General features: G+C 37.6%; 1 protein-coding gene across 1 annotated transcript in view; it reads left to right on the forward strand.

Annotated features, from left to right (window-relative positions):
• Positions 1 to 17,540, forward strand: part of CA8 (carbonic anhydrase 8) — a 47,038-nt gene extending 29,498 nt beyond the window's left edge. The window contains exons 8-9 of the mRNA XM_029959372.1: positions 4,612 to 4,784; positions 16,892 to 17,540. Of these exons, the coding sequence (XP_029815232.1) occupies positions 4,612 to 4,746 (135 nt within the window). The 3' untranslated portion in view covers positions 4,747 to 4,784; positions 16,892 to 17,540. The remainder of the gene's footprint in view (positions 1 to 4,611; positions 4,785 to 16,891) is intronic.
• Positions 17,541 to 18,089: the final 549 nt, after the last annotated feature.

Below are 18,089 nucleotides of genomic sequence, written 5' to 3' on the forward strand. Positions count from 1 at the left end.
TTGCAGTGACAAAGGGCACACAAGTCATGGAGGAGCTTTTCCTTCCCACTGATGCAGTATGCAGGTAAGATGTGGCACTGGAGCAGAGTGATAGATTGGAGCAGGCTTATGCCAATATGATCCACAATGCTTTGTATTTGTCATAGATAAGCATCAATTAGAAAAAAACTCCCCACTAGTAGTTATGATTGCAACATTAAAGGTAAGGTTGTGCAGGAAAGACAATTATTAAGAACATGAAGAATTTTTGCCAGGGTGGGATAAAAAATTAACTTGCATCAGGTAGTGCTTTCAGACGTCAATTAAAAATAAATATGGGGACAAGTGAGAGGTGGTGATTCTGGGATTCAAAGTTTGAAAGGTACTGCAAGGTCTCTAGGATATCCAAAATAAGATTTTGGTGGGCCAGAATATTTTGCTATAGCCTAAAAATCCAAGATTTTAAATTGTAATTAGCATTTTCACTGCAATGAAATATCTGGCCTCTTTTGTGCATGTGGACATGAGTGCCTATGAGAGATTTCACTTAATCGCAGAATCACAGAATAATTGGGGTTGGAATGGACCTCTGGAGATCATCTAGTCCAAATGCCCTGCTAAAGCAGGTTCATCTAGAGCAGGTTGTGCAGCAAAAATTAGAAATGCAAGGGCTTTTGCCTATGGAAAATAAGAGGATGTATATAGGATATACCATTTTGATTCATCCATGGAAAGCTGGTAAAGGCATTTAATTTTATTAAGCCAGCTTGTAGTATTAAAGCATATATTTCAGTGCAAATGCATTTCTAATGGGTTTAAACACATTATTTTTACATTTGTCATTAACTTGTAGAACTTTCTTCTGTGGGATACTAATGAACGCAGCTTATGAAACTTCAAGTGATTTATATAAATACTAGTACCATCTGTGGTTATAGCTGGTAAGAGACAAATTCAAGGCTTTCTATTTTCATTTTTCAGGCCATAAAATAATCAGGTTCTGAGTGTCAATAACAAGTAAATAAAGAATAACAATCTAGTACAGAAAAGATTTTATTTCCTTCCTCTGATGAAATTAATTCATATGTTGGAGACAAGATACTCATTCCCATTCTCATTTTCTGTAATTAACATAACAATATTGATTAGCTTAACAAACCATGGGTCATAAGGGGAAAAAAAAATGAATAAAATTGCAATTATAGTACATCATCACATCTATATATTTTCACATTTTCTTATTTTGAAACAAAGGAGAAACAACAATTTTGTCAAAGGCATAATAGGTTATATGAATAGCAAAATAGCAAGCCAGGACTGCAGCATCCAGGTGTGCTTTCCTGGAATACAATGCTTTTTCCTCAGTGGAAGTAATTTTCTTTGATGTGAGTCCTCAATTCTATCAGAAAGCATTTTTCCTTCATGGGTCATTCTGCGAGATCTGGATAAAATGGGCAGGCAACTCTTCTGCCTTGGAGAATAAGGGCTTGCAAATTTGGTTCTTGGAGTTTTATTATTGACCTCAGTGTAAAGGAGCTTGTATGGAAAGCTGCACCCTGCAGTAGCCTTTTTGCATATGCCTGTCCTTCTTTTGTGATTTTTATCATCCTCACTTGTCTCACATTGAAATATACAGCCCAGCCCAGAAAGAACTGATTTGACTGTTTTTGTGAGATACCTCGCCCATGCATGTACACCCCTGAAATGCAGTGGGAGAAAATAGAAAACTCCTTCCTATCAGGCCAGTAAAGGGCAGGAAATTATTGAAAAAAAACTTGCTCATGCTCCTTTTCTCTATATTTAAAAAAAATGGAACTTTAGTGAATAATGTGCTTTGCGGTTCACTGAAGCCCAGAACAAATACATTGTCTAAGCCACTCAGTGTAGAGATTTTAAATAATGATGCAACAAGGAGCTGTCATTCTGCCATATTCATTGTCAGAGTTAACTGGTTTTGTATTGAATGGCGAGGTCTCTAGTCCTTTTGTCTACCTCATTCAGAATCAAGACCTCCTAAAGCACAGAAATAGTAACTAGCATATGGAGCTGGAGTGGGAATTGTGCAAAATTTATGTAGTCTGTGAAATAAAGCACTCAGAGGTTCATGGCATTCTGTGCAATGGGAAGGAAGCAGGTTCATGTTCTTCGGAGGTGTCACGGAGGCATGTAAAAGGGTAATGCTTTTACACCTCATATAGAAGAAATGTTTGTAGAAAACATGCAAATTCTTTATTTTGTGTGTTCTGTTCTTCAGTAAGCATGCAAGTGAGACAGAAGAATGCAGTGTTCAGGATTTGAATACAGGAAGTGGTAAAAACATTCTACAAAATATAAACTAAATGCTTTTACTCAGTAGAAATGCAACTTAACATCGTGGATTTACCTCTTCACTGGTTAGAACTTGATCCTGAATTTCAGTATGAACAGGCCTAGGTCATCCTTAGTGTCTTCTGGGCACGTAAAAGTACATGAATATCCAAGGGTGCTTAGCTATGTGCCTCTAAAACACCTGTTTCATTGGCAGTCCGACAGGGTGTACTTCAGAACATTGACTTAAGAGGTCTTGGGAGGAAATGGTAAGTGGTTCCATATGTGGTAAAGCAGGATGAGTAGGGCACACAGATTGCCTTGTCACATGGAAATTTAATAGGAAAAGTAACGTCAGCACGCTAGTGTCCATTTCTGACAGAACCACTCCTCATAAGTGAAGCAAACCACCATGTGTATAGAGGGTCTCAGTCATGGCAGTCTGAAACATGGAATGAAGAACTAAACAAGGAGACTGGGCATCTCAGAAGCAATTCCCCCTTGGAGTAGGGCTAGAATTTCTGACTTCCCTAAAGACTAAAGAGCAGGCGTGGAGATCAGGTCAGTTCTACTTTCCTAACTAAAGAAACTGGAAGCTATGTTGTGAGAAGTACCTCCTGGAGAAAGATTTCACTGTGGGGACTGAGATGGAACATTTGTAGTTACAGTAGGAGACAGCTCACAAATGCCAGCTTTGCAGAGAGTCTGCTCTTCCCTCTCCTTCATCTGTGCTTGTTTGAAGTATCTCATTCTCAACAGATCAAACAAAAGCCGCGTTTTTGTAAAATGCTCCTTCCTAAACTGCAATTACCTCAGACTTTCCAGACTTGATTCAGATGGTTAAAGAGGCTACCTTTACAAAAATCCATTCAGTGATTACCAGCACTTGAGTCCTGAAGACTTTTTCAATTCCAAGCCCGTAGTGGGTTTGTTTTCAGCTTTCTTTAAGTAAAAAGCAACAACAAGAATCTTCCAAAACAGAATTCTGCCTCGAAAAGCATTTTCAAGGAGATTTACAGTTCATTCTCCTTTTTGTCTTTGCAGTCTAAGCTGTTACCTTATATCTCAGCTGCCAGAAGCTGAGTGTTGATTCCCAAGCACACTGTTTTTTGAGGAAAATGAAGCAGAGCAGAGCTAGCCTCTAAATCAAGTAAATAAGTCTATATCAATTCTGCTGTAGAGTGGAAAACAACAATGAAGGCAGTTGTCTTCCAGGCTGCAGTAAGAATGTATTCTCTGCAGGTAGGATAAGAATAAAAATGCCATTACCTGTGGTTTAGTACCTAATTTAATTTAATTCTGGAATCACACTTACATTTTCCTTCATAGAATTTTTTTCATGGAGAAATTATCTCTGTAATATCTTAGATGTTTAAATGATTATGTACTGCAAGCTCCACTTTACTTTCTCTGTATCTTCAGTTTCAAGTTAGAGCTGAACTGCATAGTGAGACATCAAAGGGTCAATAAAAGTACAGAGGCTGAGGTTAGGGGAGTCAGCCATCAGGTACATTTGCTGTATCCAACTAAGACAGCTTGTGAATATGTTAAAGCAAACCCAATTGTTATAGTAGTTGTAACTACTTACTTAAAATACCAGACTCTGAAAGACAGCACTGTTGAAGAATAAATTGTAATATTGCTGTGATATGCATTGTTTTCTCAGTTCTTTATCATGCAGCGCTTGATGCTGATACCAGGGATGGAGATGGAAGCTGCTCGTGTTCTACCCTACACGAGATTACACTTAGAAAAATCTAAAAAGATTCTGTAAGCCGGAAACATATTTGTTTTGGCTCAGTTGAAATACTTTATATTTATTTTTTACTGTATTTGACTTTCTAAGTACCTCCATCTACAGATCTTTTGAAGCAGTATTTTGTTTTGATTGCAAAACCCATATTTTTCCACACGGAATGTCAACAGACATCCTCTGAAGCTAAGAATCTGTTCAGAATTCTTCTAGTTTAGAAGGCAACAACAGTTTCAGGTAGTAAACAAATCACTAGGAGAATTACAAAACAATTTGTAGTCAACCAAGTTATTCCTGAAATGCACTTATTTGAAGAGCACCAGAGTGATTACTCTCAATGCAGAACTGTAAGGTTGATTCATAGGATGTAACCTGCAATGGCTAAGAAAGTCATAGATCCTAAAAGAAGTGCTGACAACTATTTTTAAATGTTATTAATGTATATCGACCCTAATATATGGTAACGCTCCCATTTTCAAAGCTGCAGAATGGACTGGACAAGGCTGATTTTGATCATTAGTCCCATAGTGAAGAATGTGTCTCAGCTTCATGTCTGGTTTTATGTCTTTCAGATAGAAGAATTTCGAAGACTGAGGACACATGTTAAAGGTGCTGAACTTTTAGAGGGCTCTGATGGAATCCTGGGAGATAACTTCAGACCAACTCAGCCACTTAGTGATAGAATTATCAGGGCCGCATTTCAGTAGCAGAAGAGTAAGAACAACAATAGTAAATCTTTAGTCAGGTAAGTAAAAACTTAGTGGAAAAATCGAAAATCTGAAACAATTTTCATAGAGGAGATTTAGGAAAAGGAGAAAACTTGCTGAATTAATTTTAAGTAATGTTATGATACATTGTCACAACTGTAAATTTTGACAGTGTAATGTTCTATTTTATCCTGTGGTATAATAGTTTGGTTATGTCATGGTTTAACCCCAGCTCACAATCAAGCCCCACAAGCTCCTTGCTCACTCTCCATTGTTGGGATGGGGAAGAAAATAAAGGAGGATAAAAGTGAGAGAACTTGGGGGTTGACAGTTCAGTAGGTAAAGCAAAAGCCATGCATGCAAGCAAAACAAAACAAGGAATTCATTCACCACTTCCCATAGTCAGGCAGATATTCAGCTGTCTCCAGGAACCAGGTTCCATCACAAGTTATGGTAACTTGGGAAAACAAACGCTATTGCTCCAAATGTCCCTCCCTTCTTTCTTCTTCCCCTATATCTACGTGCTCAGCATGTTTCCACATGGTACAGCTGTCCCAGCTGTGTCCCCTCCCAACTCCTTGTGCACTCCCCGCCTGCTTGCTGGTGGGTGGGATGAGAAGCAGAAAAGGCCTTGATGCTGTGAAAACCCTGCTCAGCAGTAGCTAAAACATCCCTGTGTTATCAATACAAATACAAAACAGAGCCCTATACTGGCTCCTGTCAAGACTATTAACTCTATCCCAGTCCGAACCAGCACAGGTTACTATTAGGTTCTTTAGTAGCTGGACTCTAATAAGTGATTTAATGTACTGAAATATTTGCATTGACTTCAGTAGGCAGTGAGTCACCACACACAGTTATGTCACAATTACTTCTTGTGGCTTTAAATTTCTCCTGCTGCAGGTAGGAAGAGCACAGTATGCTTAGGTTATGGGGTATAATTCCCCAGTTACTGAGGTTTACTGGTTGATTTCTTACTGTGTTTTTAGAAGACCAGTCATTGGTGGATCTTCCCAGTCTTATCTCTTAAAAAACAGGGTAGTAGGTCTGGAAGGAGGCCTTTAATTCTCGAAGGAGGCTTTTTCTTTTTTTTTTTTTTCTTCTTTTTTTCTTTCTGTTTAAAAAAAATAATTCTCTTCTCCCTGCTTTACAATGCTGTTTTTTCCCCAATACTGAATCTTGGGCAACTCTAGTGAAGATACAAGAGGAAACTAATTAACTTCTCTTATGGCTAATTTTTCTTATTTCATTCATCAGAGTAGTTGCTGCTTCTTTTCAGCCTTCATTGGCTCACAGAGCAATAATTTAAGGATGACATAAGAGCTAATATACATGTGAACCTACATTAACCCTGCTTCAGTTATGAAAAGCTCCCATGTCATGTTCCCCCAGCCTCTATCAGTTACAAAATAAATTCTCTCAATGCTCAACAGCTACTCCTAAACCTCATTATACTCAGTTAATCAATGTTTTACTATAATGAAAAACCTGGCAATGAGATTCATAGAGAGTTAAAGCCCAGGGAAGTGTCTGAGTCACCATCCCTGAAGGCATTTAAAAGTCATGTAGATGTGACACTGAGGGACATGGTTTAGTGGTGGACCTCGCAATGCTGGGTTGATGGTTGGACATGATCTTAGAGATCTTTTCTAAACTAAACGATTCTATGATTCTAAGACAAATAGTTGCCTTGAAAGTAGTAAGTCAAGGCACCAGCATTTATGGTTGATTTTGAAATAAAATGGTCCCACCTTGATACAAATAGTGAGACAGCAAATCTGGGATGTCTTCAAGAAAAGAATGAATCTGTTCTATTGCTTCCTTTGTCAAGTCATACTGCTTTTTAGCATAGTAAAATTTTTCATCTACTGTCTACAGTAAACTTTATTTAAATGATCAAAATATTGGGTACTCCCCATTACCCTATTTACTGTTGGAATCCATTATATAAAAGCATCAGATTTTCTAACTGCACATTTCTTCAAAGTTACAAAATAATCAATTCATCCAGAGTTTCACTTGGAAGCATGCTGCTGAAAGCTTATTGATAAACACTTCTGGGTAAGGACATGTATTTGTACATTAAATTCTTGCCCTTTCTAGGTCAATGGTGGAACTTGGTTCACATGCTCCGTTTTGGAGTTAAGCCTCTTCAGAGCATTCTCTGGGTCCCAACTTGAGGTGAAGTTAATAAATAATCAGACAGAAGATAATCTGTAAAAGAGATTGATAATTCTGTGCTTCCAAAAAATGGATCCATTAAAACCAAATGGGAAAATTATCTTCCCTTCTGCATAGGATAGAAATTATTAAATGAGCTAGGACAGTGACCAACAATTTCATGGTCTTTCCATGCAGTGTAAGTGTTCAGTATAGTGTATGCATCTAAACATTTTTGCAGTAAGTGTTTATTTGTATTTTATAACCTTATTTAATATCTGCATCCTAGAAGTTAAACAAATAAAGCAAAATCTTGATACTTTTTAAAAAATATTTTCTCATTCCCATATTTAATTTTGAGCACATCCCTAAGCCCAATTCTCAATTACATGGTTCTCTGCAGTCACCAAGTGTTGTCACTTTAATCTTGAAATGGATGTTTCAAATTCATCCCAGCTTCTGCATAAAAATTACTTGGGAAAATCATAGCAATATTAAAGTACAATTTTTCTCAGAGAGTGAATAATGCCCTCAGGCCAGTGCAGGTAATTCAAGTCTGTAACGGTGAAATTACTTGACACACTGAGTTTGAATTTTAAGCATGAAAGACTTTCTTTTACAATGCTGGAATTGAAATGTAAAAATTTCCCTTTTGCTTTCATGTTTGAAATTTTATTACATTTGTCAATACTTATAAAGATTTGTTCTATATAATAAGATTTATCTTGGCTGTGCTTCACAAAATAATCTGCAGCTTTAATTCACAAATGATGGAATTTTTAATATAAAATAACAGTCCTCACTCTAGGGCTATGCTAATTGTGGACTCTCAAGCACTGAGGAAGAACTGTGACTCCTGGCATTGTGTAACTCACAGAAGAAATGATGCTTATCTCTCTACACCTGATTGAATTATTTATCCAAAATTCATTTGGCCAGGTCTTCTTAGTTTTGGGTACATCAGTACGAATAGCACTGAATCAATCAATGTTTCATTATATATCCTTGCTGTTGTGTTTGGAGAGCTGAAAAAATGAAGTGTAAAAAGAAATCGCATGGCATTGTTCACCTTTATTCTATACAAAGAGGCAGAAAGGGAAGAAAACAACCCTACTTACTTTGTAGTAATTTCTTCACACCTCTCCAGGAGCAAGGTGTTGAGGAACAGTAGCTCCTCACAGAGACCTCAGACACCCTCAGAGAAGACACCTTCCTTCATAGGAATGAAGGAAGTCCCTTAAGCTGGGACTGCTGACATCAGCTGAGTATTGCTATGAAGACTCAGTAGCAGATGGGGAAGTAATAGTTTGCAAGACAGCATCTACCTCATGATTCAAGAGGAACATTTTTTCCTTTCAAAGAGAAGATTACCTTATATTTTAAACCTCTGATATGTCTTGAATATTATAATTACAAACACACTGGTGGGCTTCTTTTATGACACAATGTCCCTCTGCCAAGGCTGCGGGAGCACCTATCAGTGAAGTTTTCAATGTTTTTTTTTTTATTTCAAACCAGTGTGGTACACTCACTTGAAGAACCTTGAGGAACATTGGTTTGCCATGACCTTGTCACTCTGTCAGGGAAAGGAGGAGACAAATGTTTCCAGAAGTGTTATATACACAGGAGGAGAAAGAGGTTGTTTGAAAGGTCTAATTAGTTTTGGCTGAATCAGAATGCAGGCTCTACACACACCATGCTCCCAAAGCTTCAGAACATCTGCTCTTCAGTCTTGATTTAAACCTTGACAAAACTGAACCCTTTGTGGCTTATGATCAAATGGCATATGTTGGTCTTTGATGTAAATTGTTCTAGTTGGTTGAATTAGAGGCAGAGTTGACACAAACATGGAATATCATGGTGTGCAATCTCAGGGAAAGAACTGATTTTTTTTTTTATTAATATTCCTGCATCATGGGAAAACTCAGATATCAAAATACTCCTTTCCAGTACTAAAAAAAAGTTTGTCCAGGCTCTAAAAGGAGCCTTCAGGAGGACAAAACAGAACTTTGTAGCTTCTCTGCTCTCTTTAACCCAATCAGCTTTAGAATAAGTTTGCTGCTATCTGATTGGCCTCTTTTGGCTCTGCTTTGTTGCTAAAAACAGATCTCTTTCCTATAGCCTGGAGTTAATGAGTTTTTGGACTCTGTTGTGTGGGTGTTTTTGAAATGCATCCCATTTACGTCCAATTATATGGCCTTTACATCTGTCCTCTCCTGCAGTTGTCACAGTTTTCACATAAGTTTCTTTTGAAAAAGTAATTTTTTAAATTTCTAACCTTTTAACATAATGTCCAGTAGTGAAAGAACCAGTCAGGTGTTAAAGGAGTTCGGTGGGAAATCTCAGTACAGATTTGCGTTCAGACAGTGAAGAACATTAACAGAATAGTTTTTCAAGAATAACAGAAAGTTTTTTCCAGAATAACAGAATAGATGTGATTGGAAGGTGCCTCCAGAGATCTACTGGTTTGATCCTCTGCTCAAAGCAGTGTTAACTACAGTGGGCTGTCAGGGCTGTGTGCAGCTATGTGTTGAATATCATGAGGATGAAAACTCAATCTCTTTAAGCAACTTGTCCCTGTGTTTGACCACTCCTGCAGGGGAAAAGGTTCTTAATCTTAAATGAAATTTCCAGTATTTCAGTTTGTACCTATTGGATTTCTCCTTTTACTGGATGCAGTTGAAGAGTCTGGTGCCATCTTCTTGTTCTCAAAGTATTTATCTAGGCTGATAAAATCCCTGCTGAAACATCTTTTCTGGGCTAGACAGTCCCAGCTCTCAGCTGTCCTTTTATGACAGGTATTCCAATTGCTTAATCATCTTTGTGACCCATTGCTGGTCTCCAGTATGTCCATGTTTCTTTTGAACTGGGGAACCCAGAACTGGACCCTATGCTCCAGATGTAGAAGTGAAGGATCATTTCCCTCCCCCTGCTGGCAATGCTTCTCCTGGTGCAGCCCAGGAGGCTGTTGGCCTTCATTGTTGCCTGGTTGCGTTACTGACACACGTAGAACTTGTTTGCCAGGGCTCCCAGATCCTTTTCTGAAATAAAAGAGGAAGGATAACATTGTGACTTCCTCAGTGTTAACACTAATTTTTTTCATACTTCCTCCTTGACTCAGAGCCCTTGCTATGGGCACCAAGATATTTCTTGACATTTTCAGATGATCTTGGAAAAAAGATTTATAATTCTTATACAGCAAAGTTTAACAATGGGGACAACAAATACTACCACTTCTAAAAATGAAATAAGAAAACCCTTAAATCTTCCATTTCATCAGAGGTTATTTTTTTTTTTTATGATTTGATGCCTGTCTGACTGTTTCTCAATATGTGAATTGTGAGTTTTCCAGCAGACTGTTATTTTGGGGCTTACCACCTTTCCAAATGGATAAGTACTTTTCTAGTAGGGCGTTCTTCACTGAAAATGGTGTCATCTGTGGTTTCCAGTGGATGTTTCATCCCCTCTTTAATCCTTTTTAGTTTACATGTAACTGATTGATAGACATGCCTTTCTCCTCTTTTACCTCAGTGGAACAGCTTTATCTGTGAATGAGCAATATGCCTGATTTCAAACACTTGAATATCAACTTGAATTTGTAATGATACTGAACTCAGGTTGGCATGCTTACATGTCTTCATTCATTTATGAATCAGAGTGTATATGCATGATTCCGTGCATAGAGTAGATAAGTGGTATTGCTCCTATTTACTGAGAGGAGATCAAATAAGTTTCTGCTACAGAAGTCATTGAAATGCATGAGATCCTTTCAATAGAAGACAGTAAGAGCTTTTTCTAAAAAATAATTTGCTAAAATAATACTTAAAGAATACTTTTTTAAAAAGTGATAAACTTTAATTTGGTTTCCACTGAGCATAATTAATAAATAACAATTTGATCTCCAGTGTGTTGTCTCAGAAGTCTTTATCTCAGACACAATTTATTTTATATTCACAGATAAAGAATTATTCTCCAAGTGTGATGATGGCTTATACCTATTCAGTCTAATTCTATATATTACTCCAGTTCTCCTGAACATTTTTGTTCATGACTGAGTCAGAAACATCTGAAAAAGCATCAGTTTTTATATATACATTCATACATGCGCATTCATATTTGGTAGACCTCAGATTGCAAGTTTATCCAATATCCTGTAAATTATGATAGCAGAAATTAATTCAGATTAAAAACATTCTTAATATAATTATCATTTTCCTAGTTGTACATTCAAGATTATAAGAAAAAAAAGACATCATTAAAATAGCAAGATTGTGCTAGGCCTGAGGAACAGGAAGGAGTAATTTAGAGTGGGAGGAACAGAGACTGCATGCCCAATTCTCCCGGAAACTTTCTGGATGATAATGAGATGAGCAGACAAGCAGAAATTAGCATAACAGTAGTTTCACAGCAAGGAGAGAGGGAAATGTGATGACTGTAACCGATACATTTAGTGAGCGGATAGTGCAAATTACTTGCTTTTGAAGATGCTAAGCAGCTCTTGTGGCAACAGAACTGTGTTGCCCTTTCCAGAGGATGTTGAAGTGGGATCAGTGTTGCCAGTGGGAACGAGCTAGTACTAAAAAGGTAGTGGTGCACTCCCCTCTCTGGAATTGCAAACTGTATGGTAACACTGTAGAATATGAAGGGACATTCAAACACAGGAGTTGTGGAGCTGCCCCGTGCCTCTGAGAAATGGAAAGCGTGATGCAATGCTAGGGTCTGCATTTCTTTGTTTAAGCAGATCTCAGTGAACTTTATATTTTAGTGGGCATTTACATTACCTATCCACGTGTCTTTACTCTCAGTTTACTAGTAGCATTTGCAGTTTGTGAAGTTTGCAAAGAAGTTACTCTGCAGAAGTTCTAACACTTGGGGATTTTATCCTTTCCTATTGTGTAGATCCAGAGCTGGAGTGAGCTTTCAGCAGCCATGCATCATTAGGTTATTATGACTGTTCTTATCTTTTTCCTGTTTAAAAAAAACCCCAAAACAACTGAACACAAAGATTATCAACAGTAGTTCTTTAGAAATGCAAACACTAATTTCCTAGATTCGATGAAATGTGAGTATTTATGCTGATTCTCAGTGAGTGACTCTTTATCGGTCATTGTTTGTCTTCATGAGTTTAGAGTTTGTGCTTGAAAGGTGGTTGGTTTAATTGTTAAGTTTCAGTCTTTGAAAGAAACTGAACTTCATGTTATCAACAAAACTAATAATTGTTCTTCTGTGTTTAAGATCTTATGTATAGTGCCCAACACTCCACTGCCACTTCAGAGTACTTGAGAATGTGTTTATGCTTGAGTGCGTGACTCTAGGTCAGAGGGCCAAACACCTTTGACTTGTGAGCTACGGACCTTAATCCTCTAGAGACCTACTGGAAACAAACCAAAAGTTTTGGAGCATTGAGGCAACCAAAAGCTCCAGGAATGGCTTGAAGATGCTGCCTTTTCAGGTTGTTTTCCACTACTTCATTGTAATAGCAGGGAATAGGATGTGTACTGAGATTGTAAGTGAACCCTGTGATGTCAACATAATTTTTTTCTCCACTGCTATGATTCAAATTAGTGAGTAGAAAAAACTTTTGTTACTTGTGTGACATACCTCTGACACAGGGGCCAGAATGTACAGACTTGGTAGCCAGAGGCAGCCAAGAGTCATAGACTAGTCACTGGTGTAGTTCGTATTTATGCTGTGTTCAGGCCAGAGCATCAGTATAGGGAATGATCAAACCCTAAATGAGGAACAAAACCATTCTGAGTTGTAGTGTTTCCAGAGTTAGTATCATATTGGAATTGTCGTTGTTCAGTTCCTTACTGAGCTCTTGTTAGAAATACACAAATTGTGGAGGAATGGAAAATGGTCAAAATCCCTAAGCATGTAAAGAAGAAGCAAAGAAGAAAGATATTACTGTCCTTCCTTTTCAAAGCCAAAATGTTATAAGGTAGCCTAGGAGTCAGATCTCTGCTTATGCTTTAGAAAATTCATGCTGACAAAGGCTCCCAAACTTTGCGACCTGTGGGTCTCTATGAGCATCACATATTCGTTGCTATTCACAATTCACTGTTTCATCAGCTTTTTGCAAAATGAGTTGTGAGAATATAATTTCCAGCTGCTTACCATAAACCACGTTTGGTTTGTAGACTGCTACTTGGGAACTGATAATGTAGCCAGGACTGCCTGTCATAAAAAACACCCTCATGACATGCTTATTGGCAGCCAAAACACACAAGTTAGAGTCTGAGCACACACTGAAACTATGGTATGTTATTTTCACATATGGTAAAAAAAGCTTTGAATTAGTGGTGAGGCAAAATAGTAGGAAGCTTAAATCATCTTTGATAAAGCTTCATCCATTTCTAGAGAAAGAGATTAGTGCATGTGAAATGGAATGTCAAGGATATTAGAAGAGTGTCAAGGTACATATGTACGACCAAGTCAGAGAAGAAAGCCTGCAATATGCTTTCCTCTGTCAGTAATGTAATACGTCTTTGGCACTGGGAGTTCACTATGTTTTACCTGTATGAAATCACACAGGGAGTTTTAAGCAGAACATTACTCCTACATTGAAACTGAAGATCCAGGTAGGCAGACGTCCTTACTCTTATTGGAAGTTTTATCTCATTATTTCATATGGATGAAGACAATGCAATGAGCAGTATGCAAACAAACTCTTGCTAAGCGGACAACCATGTTTTGAAAATAAATAGCAAAGATAAACTACCAAGTTATTTAGGTTACTGAAAATGTTTTTTGCAAGTGATAATTGCCACTCAAGGAAGAGAATGCCAGCAGTGACTGTTGTTAGCAATATTTCAGGACTAACACCAGCGTTTATGACAGAGCAGTGCTACAGAGAAAAACTTTAATTTAAAAGATTTTATTAATGCATCTCCAGAGCTCAAGACAAAGGTACATTTTAGTTAGATAGATGTAGTTAAACGCCCACAGAACTTGATGTAGACTCAATAAATTGTGACCTTTTCTTGGAAGAAATGCAAAGCATTTCAGGAATGATAAGATTCCAGAAGTAGTCAGTCCTCTTTTCTAAGACACTCTGAATCCATGCCTGACTGTACTAGCAGGTGCTGTTTTTAGGAAGGTATAGGGTAATGGCAATGTTTAGTCAGTACCAAATGGGGTTTGCCACCCATTTCTTTTGATTTTTTTAAACTCTTATACTTTTTGATTTGTCATAGTGTTAAGGAGTAGAAGGCAAGATCCTTTTGTAAGGAAACAAAATAGAGACATTGTGTGAACAATTATGATAAGGAATATGGTTAGACAAAATAGGTGGAATAGATCTCCAAAAAGCAGATTGACTACTTTTAAGTAGCAGAGTAAGGTTTTTGATCTTGTGTAGTGATCTTGACCTAAGGCTACTGCAGTGGGGCATCTTACTTCCTCCTTATCAGATGGAAAGGCATATTATTGTGGCCGTGATATTTAAGTTGTCCATAGTCTCTTTATTTGCACTTTCTCAACACTTTCGGAAGACTTTGAAAAATAATCCTTTTCACTGAAGTTTTCTTATATCTTCTCTTTTAAATAAGTTCTTTCTATTGCTGTAGGAACATTGGGACCTTTGGTTCTTAAAAATATACCAGCTTGGCTTTATCTTTGCTCCTGCTTCTACTCCTTGTTTCTGAGATAAAATTTATAGTGTTGCATTTTTCCTAGTTTTGTACAAGAAAATTTCCTCTGTGAGGAATATAGGTACTTTAAATTATTATATGAAAGAATTAGATATAAATCTTCTTGGAAACATAATTATTTTTTATGTTCTGACATTGATTTCTGAGTTTAGATTGACCTTGTTAAATTTTTTATTTTTTTTTAACCACGGGTATTGTGATAACAGTTCTCAGACTTTGCAGGTATTTACACTTCATGGCACTGATCCTGAAAGGTTTTCTTTGGTAATGGTTTTCTTATCTGTAGAGGACTTCACCGGAAGCAGTGGGACTCAATATATGTAGTATTCAACCCAAGAAAAGGAAATTTCAGGGGCAGAAATATAATTTATAAACAAGCAAGGCTTCTAGGCAATTTTCTGACTATAATACACATGCTCATTTGTACAATTGTAGCTCAAATATTGCATTTCCAAAAACTTTTCAACAGAGTAAGAGGAGCAGATATCTTCATATCTACATAAACCTTTAGCCTGAGTAGTGTGTCACTTGACCATATATATTATGGAACAGTGCTATTTATTTAGCATGGTAGAAAAATTACTGTGAAACAAGAATAAATGGTAAACATGAATAACAACACTACCAATGTATAGAATCAGTCTTTTGTCAGACAATATATTAAGTATTTCTATACTGAACGTATCTGAAATCTTTGGACTGGCTTGTAATTAGGCTCCTTTCCAAAAGTAATCCATTAATACAATAGCTGCCCCAATCCCAGTTCAACTTAATTTCACTGGCTTTGACTTTTGGACTAAAAGCATTAAGCTTGAACTAGCTAAAAATGTACAAAATGTGCATTCAATTAAGGAGTAATTAGATACTCAATCACCCTTACATCACACTAGGGATTATCCAAGAAAGAAGCGAGATACTACTCACTGCAGTGTATAAAACAGTTTTCTTAATTAGTTTAGCACTAATTGAGATTGAGAAAGTGTCATTGTGTCACAGCATTAGTTTGCCTGTATGGAACCTTAAGAACACAAAGGTATTGGCTTTTTTCGAGCTTTCTTACTCAGATTTTTCAGTCTTAGTCACTGATCCAGTACCTGCTGACCTTGCAAATGGAAGCCTTCTGTTCACTTCAGTGAGTGGGTTGGTTCATTGTATCAGCATCCCACTGAAAAGCATTCCAAGAGTTTTTCAGAGATGAAGAATAACTTATTATTATTTGGGGTTTTTTATGTTATGCCATCATATCAAACCCCAGGAAGGACTGAGAATCCTCTGTGCTATTATGTAGAGTGTAACTGTGGCTAAAACCAGCTGCTGTGTGAAGGACTTACAGCCTCCCTTAGAAGGCAGCTTGTAGAAAGTTCTTCAAGTGGACCATTAAATGATGTTGCTGCCAGACGACTTTTTTGGGGAGATCTTGAATGACAACCAGGGAGCACATGCAAATCATGACACAGATTGTCTCTGTGTAGGCAAGATTGACTTAGCAGTGCTGATGGTGGCTGGCAGCCTCTACTCTCCCTTCCTCTTTAAGTAAAAGAGTGGGAACTCTTTAAAATGTGTTGACTCTTCCTTGTAGCCCCAGGTGATCATTTGCACCCAAGGACTTACAGATTGTTTGTGTGTATGAACTGAGTTATAGTTAGAACTAAAATAACCTCAGGAAAAAAAAAAAAGGAGATTATTAGTATAACAGAATGAAATGGTTTGGCACTGCCTCTGAACTGAGAGCATTAGGGCAACCTGAGCAGCTGATTTCTTAAGGTTATACCAGAGCACATGAATATGTGTTTGCATGAAATTGAGTATCGATTAATCTCTGCTGCTAATGAGTAAGAATATTATTGCTATTAGAACAAATTGGGTGATTGCTTTCTGTCTCCTGAGCCCACCTGACTCCCATAAGAGCTGGGTACTCAGCGCTTCACTTGGTAGGGCCTCTAAAATAGTAAATGGTAAAAAATTCTCTGTGACTGCTGTATTTTTCTTTCTAGTTTACTGCCATTCACACCACGTTAGAATCAATTACCAGATTGATTCAGTAAGTCAATTGTAGAACTTTGGTTTGAATTAAAAATTTTACCGTTGCATTTAACTTTGCATTTTTACTACTATTTCCTCCATTGCTAGTAAATCTTCCAGCACTGGCTTTACTCTGAAAGAGAAGAATCAGGACCATTATGTCACGAAAGTATATACCCTGAAACTGCTCCCACCTGCTGTCATGAAATCCCAGCTTTTAGTTTTCCCTGTCTCCCTGGCTGGACATAAACAGTCTTTCAGACCCACTGTGGAGGAATGTCAGTAACATAATTGTTCCATTCTCTTTTCAGAGAGGGGGAAGACAATGCTCCCACAGTGCCCGCAGATGAGAAATGGAAACTTTCTGAGGCTGCTGCTTCAGTTGAACCACAAAGCCTGTATTGTTTGTCTTCATCTAATTCAGCCTTGATAGACGGCTGTGGCAGTTGGTCTGTCCACATGGTCCAGTGAAATTCTGTGAATGGGGCTGCACATTAAAAGAAGAAAACACATTAAATCTTCCGATTCTCACTGTTAATTATTTTTAAATGGTAGTTATAATTGATTTTATAGTTACTTTGCCATTGCATTAAATAGTCATCTATGATCCAAGTAGTGCTGATTTTAAGCTTGGTATGAATGCTAGTATGTAGAAATACTCATTATTATTTTGAATATTAGATTTAATTCTATTCCATATCATTTCTTCTTCTGTCAGTAACCATCCTTTCTGTAGAGGGGAGGTGCATTCTATAAAGCTAAGAAAAACATTGTTCATAAAGAGTAATATACAAATTCAGATTTATTTTTTTGGCAGAAAGGAGCACTCCTCTGCCAAACATATACACTTAACATGGTTTATCTGAATAAAGCTGAATGACATTTGCATTACTAGGAACCTTACTGAAATAAAGGACAGTTTGGAACTAAGGAATATAACAATAAACTGAATTGTCTGGATTATTTTCTACTTGGTGGGTCATGGAACTTTGAAAGGAGTGTTCAGTTCAGGCAGAAAATTATCAGCCTTTGTTCTCCTGTGAATTATGACAGTTCCATTTGTTCTTTACATTGCTGAGGATGGCAGTCTGGGACCTACTCTGCATGTTCTAGGCTCACTGCACAGCATGGGGATTGCAATGCTGGGCCACACATGACTTACCTGACAGAGAAGATAAGGGAGTGGCACTCTAAACTAGGTAGTCAAGCTCATAACTTCTAATTGCTACAAAACACCAAGATCTGAAGGACAAAGTCAGTTATATGGGGGGCAGTAGCTTTTATCACCATAGCTATTAGTGAGGTCTGCTGTACTAGCATGAGTAGGCAGGTTTATGCAGAGACCTCTGTGAGTGGAAGAACCCCAGAGGCACAGATGGCAAGCTGCAGGCTGCGGCACAATGAAGATGCAGACTGAGGGTTCACAAAGGGGAAGTTCCTCCCTTGGAGCAGATCAATCATCAATCACAAAGTCATCCCCAGGCAATGGTAAATGCAGTGTCAGAAGGC

This window comes from Manacus vitellinus, unplaced genomic scaffold (assembly GCF_001715985.3).
Source record: "Manacus vitellinus isolate BGI_N305 unplaced genomic scaffold, ASM171598v3 scaffold_1_pilon, whole genome shotgun sequence".
NCBI lineage: Eukaryota > Metazoa > Chordata > Aves > Passeriformes > Pipridae > Manacus > Manacus vitellinus.